Source organism: Magnolia sinica, chromosome 5, assembly GCF_029962835.1.
Source record: "Magnolia sinica isolate HGM2019 chromosome 5, MsV1, whole genome shotgun sequence".
Classification (NCBI taxonomy): domain Eukaryota; kingdom Viridiplantae; phylum Streptophyta; class Magnoliopsida; order Magnoliales; family Magnoliaceae; genus Magnolia; species Magnolia sinica.
Genome location: NC_080577.1, coordinates 91,599,254 through 91,612,439, shown reverse-complemented (window position 1 = coordinate 91,612,439; position 13,186 = coordinate 91,599,254). Strand labels below are relative to the sequence as shown.

General features: G+C 40.0%; 1 protein-coding gene across 4 annotated transcripts in view; it reads left to right on the top strand.

Moving 5' to 3' along the window:
• LOC131246300 (urease) overlaps positions 1-13,186 on the top strand; it is a 76,413-nt gene that overhangs the window by 51,254 nt on the left and 11,973 nt on the right. For all 4 annotated transcript variants that reach the window (XM_058246264.1, XM_058246262.1, XM_058246263.1 and 1 more), the window contains 4 exons: positions 4,352-4,489; positions 4,611-4,702; positions 6,888-7,017; positions 7,105-7,263. In XM_058246264.1, the coding sequence (XP_058102247.1) occupies positions 4,352-4,489; positions 4,611-4,702; positions 6,888-7,017; positions 7,105-7,263 (519 nt within the window). The remainder of the gene's footprint in view (positions 1-4,351; positions 4,490-4,610; positions 4,703-6,887; positions 7,018-7,104; positions 7,264-13,186) is intronic.

Genomic DNA, 13,186 nt, shown 5'->3' with positions numbered 1-13,186 from the left:
AAGTGATGCATAAGAACAATGTGCAAGAAAATAAGGCCGAGAAAAAGGAATTCGTAGAGTTGGAGGAGTTACCAAACACGGGTGTTACAACGCCACAGGATGATTATGCACAGGAGCATTATGAGGCAGAGCCACATACACCGGTTGTGAGGAGGTCTACTTGGGAGAGGAGACCCATGGTCCGATACTCACCCTCCTTACATTATCTATTGCTAACAGATAATGGTGAACCAGAGTGTTTTGAAGAGGCATTACAGTCGGATACACGGGTTAAGTGGGAGCAGGCCATGGATGATGAGATGGATTCTCTTGAGTCTAATCTTACAAGGGAGCTAGTCACTCTACCCAAGGATAAGAAAGCTCTTCATAACAAGTGGGTTTACTGACTGAAGGAGGAGCACGATGGTTTGAAACGGTATAAGGCTAGATTGGTTGTGAAAGGGTTTCAACAAAAGGCAGGTATCGATTTCACTGAAATATTTTCACCTGTGGTGAAAATGTCTACGATTCGTATGGTCTTAAGTATAGTGATTACAGAGGACTTACATCTAGAGCAGCTAGATGTTAAGACAACCTTTCTTCATGGGGACCTTGAAGAAGAGATATATATGCATCAGCCGACAAGATATGTAGTACCAGGAAAGGAGAACAAGGTATGTAAACCGAAAAAGAGTCTATATGGCTTGAAGTAGGCCCCGAGGCAGTGGTACAAGAAGTTAGACAGTTTAATGTCGAGAAACGGTTTTAGGAGATGTCATGCAGACCACTGTTGTTATTTGAAAAAGTTTGATACGTCGTACATCATCCTTCATCTGTACGTTGATGATATGCTTGTGGCCGGTTTAAGCATGAAGGACATCTCAGATCTTAAAAGACAACTGTTTAAAGAATTTGCCATGAAGGATATAGGAGCTGCAAAACAAATCTTAGGCATAAGGATAAAGCATGACAGGGAAAACAAGAAATTAGTTTTGTCACAGGCAGAGTATATAGCCAAGGTACTTGATTGATTCAATATGGGAGGTGCTAAGCCGGTTAACACTCCATTAGCCAACCACTTCAAGCTATCTAAGGAGCAAGGTGCAAGTCGCAGGAGGAATGAGACTACATGGCTAAAAGTCCCATACGCGTCAGCCATTGGGAGTCTCATGTATGCTATGGTAAGCACGAGGCCAGACATTGCTCAAGCAGTGGGAGTTGTTAGCAGGTTCATGAACAACCCCGGGAAGGAACATTGGGAAGCTGTAAAGTGGATTTTTAGATACCTGGTAGGTACTAAGGATGTAGGGCTGTGCTATGGTGGATCGGAAATCAAGTTACAAGGCTACGTGGATTCAGATTTGGCAGGAGATATCGATAGCAGAAGAAGCACTACAGGTTATGTTTTTTCTCTGGGTAGTGCTGCAGTTAGTTGGGTCTCTCAGTGACAGAAGATAGTATCTATCAGTATGACAGAAGCAGAATATGTTGCGGCTACAGAAGCGTGCAAGGAGATGGTGTGAATACAAGGTTTCATGGAAGAGTTGGATGAGAAGCAAGCTGATTGCAAGCTGTACAGTGACAGTCAGAGTACAATACACTTGGCTAAGAAGTCAGCCTTTCATTCAAGGACCAAGTATATTGCCATCAGATATTACTTCATACGTTCGTTACTGGAAGATGGATCAATTGCTCTGGAGAAGATTTATACAAGTGAGAATCCTGCGGATATGCTGACCAAGGCGGTCACACGGGAGAAACTGAAGCTTTATTCAGCTTTGATTGATCTTCAGGCTTGAAGACGGTGAGGTGGTGCACTACGGATGTAGAAGACGAATGTTTATGGCGATGTGTCTGCAAGTGGAAGATTGTTGAGATGTGGAGCCACATCTGGGGGCCGCATGACCGGTCGTGGCCCTTGCTCGATCGGTCGTGCAGCCCCCACGAGCAGTCGCGGACTGGCTCGACTTAAAGTCCAACGAGCATCAATTTTTGGGTTCTGAGGTTTCGACCGGTCGAGGGGTCCGCTCGATCGGTCGTGCAGCTTGCTCGACCAGTCGATGTTACGCAGATTCGTTTCCGGATTTGATGCAGACTGTGGAAATTTGAGTCGGTTTTCGCAAGGGTGCGAAAGGGAAGTTGCCTAAACTATATATAGGTATCCCTAGGGCTTTTCTAGTATAAGGGGAAATAATTCCAAGGCGTGGGCAAAGGGTTTTCTCTATATTTCCAAGGGAGAGGTTAGTATATTGCCTTGTAATATTCGTTTTTCTTCATAGTGGAAGTTTGTATCCGTGGTTTTTACCCCTTGTTTAGGGTTTTTCCACGTATATCTTGTCTTGTGGTTTGTTTGGATTGCTTTGATCTGTTTCTAGTTTCTATTTCTTCTTGTTTATCGTTTGTGGGTGAGACCGGAGATTGGATCTCGGTTCACTGCGTTATTGGCGTGCTGCGCAACAGTCAGGTCTTTGTGTCAACATGTCCAAATCTGTTATGTGGGGGTGAACATGGAGGAAGCTGAAACCACAGAATACGCGGATTTTTTTCGTTGCTCGGTGGGCCATTTTCCTACTTCTTTTGTGGGCCTCCCGCTGTGCATTGGTAAGCCTCCCAAGAAGGCTTGGGACAAGGTCACAGAGAGGGTCAGATCTTACCTAGCAAACTGGAAAAGCAGGTACCTATCCTTAGGGGGGCGCTTAACTCTCATCAAATATGCGCTATCTAATCTCCTCACATATTTCATGTCCCTGTTCAAATGCCCGGTGTCGATCGTGAAGACTCTGGAGAAACTTAGAAAGGACTTCCTATGGCATGGCAAGTCTGAAAAGGAAAAACTTCATCTGGTCAACTGGAAGGTGGTCTGCAGTCAAATGCAAGATGGCGGGGCTGGCGTTAGAGATCTCAAACTCATGAACTCTGCTCTCTTGGGAAAATGGATATGGACGCTAGGAAATGAAGACAGGGCCCTTTGGAATAGGCTGATAAAAGCAAAATATGGATTATCTGAAGGGGGATGATGGTCCAAAACTTGCAGCAATCACAAAACGTCTGCCATCTGGAGAGACATTCAATCCACCAGGCCTGCAGTCCTTAGCAGCATTTCCTTTTCCGTTGGTACGGGAAATCGCACTCGGTTCTGGTTAGATCCCTGGCTGGGAAATGAAACTCTCCTCTACCTATCCGAACTTATTTCGCGTTGCTAAAGTCCCTCCCATTTCGGTTGCTAACTGTTACTCCATAGTCGGTGGAGCCATGGTTTGGAATATCGACTTCAGGAGAAATCTTCACGACCGGGAAATTGTGGAGCTTTCTGCTCTCCTTCCCCGCATCTATAATCTCCCGCCATTCTCCAATGGTCCGGATCGTCTCATCTGGAACCCGGATAAGCATGGCACTTTCTCAGTCAAGTCCCTTTACGGCTTTTTGATCAATAGACTACCCCGCCCTGCTGGGTTTCTGCACTACTATGGCTGGAAGTGTACGGTCCTACCTAAAATTGCGATATTCGGTTGGCTAGTCGGAAATAAGAAGGTCCTCACCGTCGACAACTTGAGAAAGCAGGGAATGATGTCAACAAATATTTGTGTCTGCTGCATGGCTAGCGAAGAATCGGTGGATCATCTCTTCATCCACTGTCCTTACCTCCACAGGATATGGTCGGAATTGCTATCTCGGTTCAATGTCTCCTAGTGCTTTCTGCTCTCTACATCCAGCCTCCTCGATTCTTGGCACGGGGTCAACTGTGGGAAGCAGCGCACCCCTCTATGGCAAATGGCCCTCCTTGCTGTCTGGTGGGCTGTTTGGGCTGAACGGAATAACCGATGTTTTAATGACAGGCCTGATCCTGCGGACGTCACCTTCCTTAGAGCGATACACTGTCTGGTCGAGTGGGCCACCTATTCTGTTAAACCTCTAGACTGTAATTTTGAGTTTTTATATGCCTAACTGCTCTGCTACCTCAGTAGATCAGTCTCTTTTGTTCCTTTTTGTTCCTTTATTAATTTAATCTTTGTGTTATCTCTCAAATTTTATTTATTTATTTATTTCCATTGCAATAATGGCTCCCCAAATCCATGGATTTGTAGTTTGATTCCCAAACAATGGACTTTGGAATTTGCCAAGTCCAGATCCAATGCAAATCCATAAATTTGATAAGTTCATGGATTTGCCAAGTTCATGGTCTCAATTCTTTGATCCTAAACAGGGCCTTAACAAACTTGAAAGTTCCATATCCGCACTATTTGGTTCTTTCTTCCATTGTGAAGTTACATGCGTCCATTGCATTTCCAATTGTTTTATACAGATGAACAAGAGTTGGGTGCTGACTTTTAATATATATCCTTCTGTCATGAATTACTATCTATGTATTTAGGGTAACACTGCCAAACCAGATGGGTTGCCAGAAATAATCAAGGCAGGAGCAATGGGTCTGAAGTTGCATGAGGACTGGGGAAGCACCCCTGCTGCAATAGACAATTGTTTGACTGTTGCAGAAGCTTATGATATCCAGGTACCGCAATTTTTTAAAAATGTTTTTGTCATCTTGATTTTTCATATTTATTATTTATGTATCCTTAAAAAAATATTTATTATTTATGTCTTCCTTATTTCATGCTATTTGTTTGGGGCAGGTTAACATCCACACGGATACTTTGAATGAATCTGGATGTGTAGAACACACAATAGCTGCATTTAAGGAAAGGACAATACACACGTATCACAGGTGAAGTATTCATGTTTCCTGTTTTCTTGAAACTTATAGTTCATGGATTCACAGTTCCTGCAAAAATGGATTTCATACAGGCCAACCTCGGTTGGAAAGAGTGTGCATGTAATTCTTTTCTGACTTTTAGTTTTTAACGTAAACAATTCTGCATTTAATAGTGGCTGCTGCTACTTCACCAAAATATCCCGGCATCTTGAGATCTCTTCTGGCCAAGCACTACTGGCTCCCAATTCTTAACAAATATCAGTATTATGCTGATTCCAAAATTCAAATCCCAAATTCCATGGATTTGAGCAACATAAACTCGTTACTATTTTTGCTGATTTCTCTCAGAGGAAGCTCCGTCATTTGAAAAAAGGAAACACCATTCTTCTGTTGAACTCCATCTGAATGTCTTTGTATCATTTTGAGATGGATAACCTGGTTGGCGTTCCCTTTTTTCCAATAATCTTTAAGGGCCTGTTTGATAATGAGTATCCCTGATATTATCGAAACATCCCTAATATTATCCGTATCTCCAACTCGGCACTACCGATAACACTGTAGTGTAAGAAATTCCAGGTATCGACGATGTATCGCTAAGTATCGCCAATGTATCAATTTCACCAATATTTTCGATTGTGTAAATTCCAGGTGTCACTTGTATCGCCAATGTATTGATATTGCCAATGTACTACTAATATTTTCAATTGCGTAAATTCCAGGTGTTGCTTTTATCACCAGTGTATCGACGATATTTCAATAATATCGCCAACGTATTGATATCGCCAAAAATCTGTTTATTAAAAAAAAATAAAAAATTCCATTTCAGTTATTTATTTATTATTTTTTATTTTGTAATGGGTGCATTGTTGTATGCAGCGTTCAATGATAATATCGCGATATTATCATTATTGTAACATGGGCAATGTTGAGACCACGGTCTTTCATTTGCTTTCTAGTTGTCAAAGATTCCTAAAATATCGTGTGTTGTTGATATATCGACGGAAGGCTGGATGAATAGAGATGTGATTGATGGGATGGTTGTACTGATTTCTTACGACAACACATGCTTTTAGGCCTTCATTAAATGGAAACTTATTATGTATACTCTTCTTTTTTCTTTTTGTCTTTTGCAATTTCTTGAGTCCTAAATATGCAAATATGTATATTTTAGCATCTCCTAAAGTTTCACTGAAAACTTCCACTGTTTTCCCCATGTATGCCCAAGGTTTCCCTGCATGACTTTATCGGCAATATCAATATTGTTTCCATATCCTCAGCCAATGAAACTTATAGCGATACCAATACTTTGAACACCGATTCCTTGTAGTTAAATGGAAATGAGCAATTATTACATATTACTTGTCTCTTTACACGAGTTGCTTTTGATTACAATGGTGGTCTTTCCCCATTGTTTGATTTATCCATGGGAAAAAATAATGTGGCTGTTTGATTGGAGATGTTTATTGTAATTTCATGAAAAAGAGCAATGACTACAAATTACAATTTTCTCTCCTCAATACATCTACATTTGACCAACCATTCACTTGTTTGATTTGGCTGTAATGGGGTCTTCACTTCCACTGTTATTTCCAATAGGAACAGCCAAGACTGTCCATTGATTTACTTAGCCCACACCTGTGTTCTAACTCCTCATGAGACAACATTGAATTGAACCACCATTTTTCCATAGAGCCTTCCTGCCCCTTATTTGAAAATACTATATATGAATAGTCATTCGATGAATAATCATTTGGCAAAAACATAATAATGCCATAATTTCTTTTGACTACAAGGAATTACTCACTATCAAACATGCCCTAAAGAAAAGCAAGTACATTTTTGGAAGAGGGGCATTATATTCTCTCCTAACTTTTGAAAGCACCCTTTCTTTTATTGTACTTTTGGCATTACAAGAGTTTGCTTTCTGTACTATTCTAGTGCGATAAGTACAAATAAGGGGTGGATACGTCAAAAGAGGCTGTAAATATCAGTTCCTTTATAGCGGAAAAAGCCCTGGAAGCAATAAAAATATATTACACAATGAACTGGATTAACCATGTCAATTTGCAGATTCTTTTAGCTTTTTCTGTGGGTCAAGGCTGTATATGTAATGCCAATTCTAAATAACTTCAGGACAGTTCACTTTTCATTCTATTCAAATTCTCTGGAGCATATATCCTCACAATCCCACAAACAGTGAAGGTGCAGGTGGTGGCCATGCTCCAGATATCATCAAAGTGTGTGGAGTGAAAAATGTCTTGCCTTCATCAACAAATCCTACACGACCGTTTACTACAAATACCATAGATGAGCACCTTGACATGCTGGTAAAGGAGAACAAAAAATAATTAAAAAATTTGTTGGTTTCTTATTGCTTGATCAGCCACCTCTAAGATTGATCAAGTTTTGTCCAGATGGTCTGCCATCACCTTGATAAGAACATGCCTGAAGATGTAGCATTTGCTGAATCTCGGATACGGGCAGAAACAATTGCTGCAGAAGACATTTTGCATGATATGGGAGCTATCAGTATTATTTCTTCTGATTCACAAGCCATGGGTCGTGTTGGAGAGGTTTGCAATGCCATTAGCTTCTTTTTAATTTTACAGAATTTTCTATTAAACTATGTGCTGCATTCTAACAAATCAGTAACATGGTTTAGTGTTTTTTTTTTTTCAGAGATAATTGAAATTTATTAAAAGCGAGAAAAGAATACAACACAACTCTACAACTCATACAAAGAGAAATCTGTTGATATTTTAAGTGGAGCTATAAGAGTCCTGCACCCGGGGCATGCTGTTTTATGTTGTCCCCAGTTCCATGCATATCGGGCCCATTGTTCAGTGCCAGATAATTGATCTGATGGGCACCACTATGGATGCACTGAACGTCTCCCAAATTGGAAGGTCAGAGGGTTACAGAAAGTCGATTACGAAAATGACACAAAAATAGTCCACATCCAACAGGAAAAAGAAGGGTGGAAGTTTGAACAGCTACAATCTTCAAGTCTAGGAGAACTTTGGGGCATCCCCTATCAACAGTGGGACCCATCAGACGATGGGTTTTGCATGTACAGAATTCTTAAGCTCAACAAATTGTCCATTTTCTATCTACTAATATGTTTATCCCATTGCGATATACTTTTCGCTGCACATTGTCCTCAAGAGTTTGTAGTATGATTGACGTCAGTTAGTTCTTTACTAGAAGATAATAAGAAGACATACAATTGTAGCCTTGAGATCAAGCATACTTTTGTAGGATTAGGATATTTGAAGTAAAAGAAGTTCCGAGAAAGATAAAAACAAGAAAGGGCTATCATGGGATTAAACTTATGAGCATGGTATGCCAAAACAGTTACATAATGGCTGCAAAGATAACGGTAAAGGTCATAATCGCAGACAGAGAGAGAGAGAGAGAGAGAGAGAGAGAGAGAGAGAGAGAGAGAGAGAGAGAGAGAGAGAAGTGGCACTGTTACCGTTACACTGTTACCGTTATGGAACAGTGCCACTGCTGAGAGAAAGAGGGAGGCTGTTATGGCTCGTATCATAACAGTAACAACAGTGACACTGTTACCGTTATGGAACACCTTGCTTACGAGTCACACTATGAAACTTTGGGGCAAAGATTAAGGCATGAGACAAATGTAGAAGTAATGAGCCACAGGCATGTTCTTCTCCATAGAGGCCCAATCCAACTGCGAATCGTCACCAAGAGAAGTAAATCCACCCTAGCAAACTCTTTCCACAAATTCGATGCCTTGTAACTTCATATTGTCTTTATTGACTCAAATAGGCAAAGGATAAGGTTCCTAGAGGTAATCTGATGGGTGTTGGGTAGAAAGGAGTTTCAAGAGGGTATATTACCATGATTAAGGATAAGTACGAGGGAATGGTAAAAAGTATGAGGACAACTAGTGGAGAGACAACAACTTTCCAATTATGGTAGGCTTACACCAGGGTCGGCATTGAGCCCCTATTGTGTTGCATTGGTTATGGATGAGTTAATGAGGCGTCATGTGTTGTATGTTTTTTGTAGATTACATAGTTTTCATCGGTGAGTCAAGAGACGAGGAAGTGGGCAAATGCAAAAGTAGGATTATGGAGGGATGCTTTAGAATCTAAAGGTTTTAAAATCAGTTGAAAAAACAGTAGATGGAATGCAGAATGCAATTTTAGTAACAATTGGAATGGAAATGGGGAATTAATTAAGAAATGGCCAAGAAGTACCCAAAATGACCATTTTTTATGTTGCTCTAGATAATTTGAGAGCAAATTATTCCGTATTGGTAACGGTGGCTGTAACGGTCACCACAATTACTGATACGGGTATCGGCATACGGGGGTGTAACAATCGTTACGACCCCCGTAACGGTTGAAAATTTTCTTTTGTCCAAAAAATTCTGAAAAAATATCTAGAAAATCAAAAACAACGTAAATATTTCAAATATGTATTCATTTTTTGTTTTGAACATGTTTATGGTAGTGTAACGGTCCACTCTTTGGTGAGGGTGTTGTATCGGGCTGTCTAGTGAATTGTTTAATATGATTATGTCTCTAATGTTTACACATCACAATCAAGCATTAGAACTAGAAATCAGAAAAAGGCATAAATACTGTTTTTTCAATTTTTTGAAAAAAAGGCCCTCGGAAATTCTATTTGCTCAAATCACTTCAATCCACAGTTTTAATCTTAAAAGCTATAGTAAGAGTGGTCAAAATCTATTGTAACATGATATAAGAGAGTTTTTGGAATGAGAAAAGTGAAAAAGATGAGAAAAATGAATTTAAATAGAAAAAAAAAAAAGTGATCGTTTTTCAACGTTAAGGGAGTAACGGTCGTTATGCCTTGTAACGAACGGCCGTTACAGCCACCGTAACGGCTGATACGGTTTCAAAAAACTAACTGCCCATTTTCACCCCCGTATCGCGTAACGTCATGGCTGTTACCTATACGTATCGGCCTTTACAGGCGTATCGTAACTGATACGGAACACATCGTTTGAGAGAGCAAAAAGATTGATAAGGATTTTGCTCATAGAATTGGAGTTGGGTGGATAAAGTGGAATTTGACTCTAGAGTTTTATGTGATCGTTGCATGCGAAAACCAAATTGAAGGGGAAATTTATATGATAGCTATAAGACCAACCATGGATTCTGGGACAAAATGTTGGGCAGTAAAGGAACAACATGTTCATAGGATGAACATAGCTGAATTTAGGATGTTGAGATGGATGAGTGACAAGATGAGGAACAATATAATTAGAAATGAATGCATTTGAGAGAACTTAGATGTAACACCAATAGGTAATGAGATGAATGGAAGTAGACGTGCAATGCAAACCAAGAACTGCACCAATTAGGAGTGAGTTGGTTCAAGTCGAATGCTCTAAAAGGGCAAGAGAAGGCCCAAAAGGACTTGGGTGGAGGCCGTAAGAAAAGACTCGATGACCTATGGTTTAACTATGTTAGGCTGTCGATCTACTTGTGGATAACATACGATGGTCTCCAAATTTTGGCACAAGGAATGTAAAAAATGATATCACTAAGACCATTTCTAATGGGATGTAAATGGTTAATGGGCCTAAGCTCAGAATTGGACCCACTTGATAAAAAGATCTATGAATAGTATTTAAATGCCTATTAATTTTTGTACATAGATTTCTTTAAGCGGGGCCCGCAATCTAGTAAAGTCTTGGGCCATTGAGTGGGCCCAAACACATTCCTTCAACCCCCCCCCCCCCCCCCAAAAAAAAAAAAGAGTTGGGCCCACTTTGTCCATGTAATAGGCCCAAGAGCCATTCCACTGTTCTTCTCAACTTCTTCTCTCTCACTTATAGGAATCTATTTGGACTTTACAATAGGCTAGAAGCCTTCTTCTTTAGGACCAAAAATTGATCAGGCCCTATGAACCCCAACATCAAAGCCCAAAAACAAAACCTGTCTTCCCTTTTCTTCTTCATTATCCATCTTGCTTAGGGTTTGAAAAAACCCTACATACAATTTTAAAAAAAACAAATAGCCATTGTTGCATATGCTAAACAGCCCATAGCGTGAAAAAAAAAAAAAAAAAAAAAACCTCAATCCCCTATGAACCCCAACATCAAAGCCCAAAAACAAAACCTGTCTTCCTTTTTCTTCTTCATTATCCATCTTGCTTAGGGTTTGAAAAAACCCTACATACAATTTAAAAAAAAACAAACAGCCATTGTTGCATATGCTAAACGGCCCATAGCGTGAAAAAAAAAAAAAAAACCTCAATCCCCTACTGTTTTTTTTACAGATAGGGTGTCGTTGTTTCGGCTGCTTGCAGTGGTTGGCATGGCTGCCATAGTAAAGAACGGAAAAAGAAGAGAAAGTGAGAGAAAGGATTGAGAGGGCCAGAGAGGAAGGCGGCCAAGGGCATTTTTGAAGGCAACTGTGTGCTTCTACTAGCAATATTGTCGGGCTATAGCCAACAGCTACCAGCCAAGGGCTTGGGTCTAGAGCAGGGTCTCTATCGGCAGTGATCGGCCGATTGTGGTAGCTTCTCCCGCCATAGCGGGCAGCTACGGTGGCCCTATTTCCTGTGTAAGAATCAAGTCACCTAGTTTACATAGCGCAACTACAGGCCATTATCATAACCACTAGGCCCACTCTACTAACTCAATCAACCGCTCTTCTCCTTTTCTTTTATTTAAATAAACTTAATTAAGAGATCCATTTCAAAAGTGCAGATGATCGACATGTAAAATAAAAAAGGCATAACAATAAAATTTTAGATTAAAATAGAGGTTGTACTTGATCGATTAATCCATGTAAATCAGAGATTTGTCGTAGAGTCGCTCTAATATCATTAATAGACGGCCCAAAAGAGTGGACCCGTAGAATCTGACGGTCTATATGATCTTAGGACCTTCGCAAAAGCCGAAGATGGATGGTGCACGTCCAGTGGTCCGCCTAACCACTATTTGATGTAGGATGGCCTAATCCAACCTTAAATGAGCATGGTATTTGAAAGGGGCAGATTTATGCAATCTTAAAAAACAAATAAAATATCAGCCTTATACATCATAAACACAAGAAAGAAATAAGGTTAATATAGCATTGATTATGGCCATCCATCACAAACACGAAGTATTGAATCTTAAAATCGAAGTTTAGTTCGATCCGGCGAAAGATAGAACTTTCGTCTTGCAATAGGTCCGTTTAACAATCTAAGTGGATTTTCTAATACAGAAAATAGGAATTTCCTAGATTGAGAAATCTGGAAAATTCAGAAAAGAATTGGTGGTTCTTCAAATTTAGATTCGGGTGATGAGTTTCATGTGGGGATGAAAATTTTTTGATATCTAATGATTTAGATAAAAAGAAACAAGATCAGCTTCTAGATCTAAAGATTTTAGGAGAAAAGGAAGAGAATAGGGTTAAAGAAAAAGAGTACCTTGAGAAAAGAAATAAAGAGAAAGAAGTAGGGGATGAGAAATCACTTCCCTGTGCCTTACGCCCTCTTCCAATCACTGGAAGTCGAAGACGAAATCATCAGAAGCAACAAGCTCTCTTTTTCTTTCATAAATATAACATAACATGTTATAGGTTTAGGGCAACCCTTATAAATTCGTAATTATATGAAATTACCGAAATATCCCTATTAAAAAAAAGTTTAAAAAAAGAAAAAGAAATTCTCACAAAATTGCGTGCAAACTGTCTCAAAACTTAAATAAATCAAATGTTCATAAACTCAATACAAATTTAAGATGCCCGGTGGGCCCTAATGATAACACCGTGAAGGTGATGTAATGAAGGTGGGCCGTAACGATCCAATAGTCCGATCACACTATCCGTGCGATCCAATGGTCTAAATATCTCATTAGGCAACTTACGCATGTCATGAACACATGTGTAAGGTCTTCAACTTCTAGAAACCCGACCCGTACTCGTCATCTAACTACATTGACATAGGTAACGCACGCTTCCTGCGTTGATATACTTTGAATGGCCTGGTGTCCGCATCAACTCCTCTCGGCTAAGAAGATCTTGACTCCAGTGAGATAAAACTCTTGTGCTTTTCTAACAAATCTGGATCTAGTCTCTACAACTCTGCTTCCGTCAACCATGTACAGTCGGATGATAGTCTGTTCTTCTACTTCACTAAGTACCTCTGAAATCCACCGTCCTGAGTGGAAACAATTTGCTTATCCACAATTCCTTCAATTTCTTCTCTTTTCTCAGGTACAGTAGGCATAGGTGGTGTGGGTTGGGAAGAAAATTCAGAAATTGACCAATGGTTTGGAACAAAATTAGGGTCTATGGGATGACTTAAACAAGACATTAGATCCTCCACATTGAATGTTGAATTAATCCCTATGCGAGGTGGAAGATTTATCACATATGCATTGGCCCAATCTTTTTCAGAATCTTAAATAGTCCAGCACTGTGTGCTTGCAACTTTTTAATGGTACCTTGTGGGAACCGTTCTAGCCTCATCCTAACCATTACATAATCACCTCATTAAATTCTT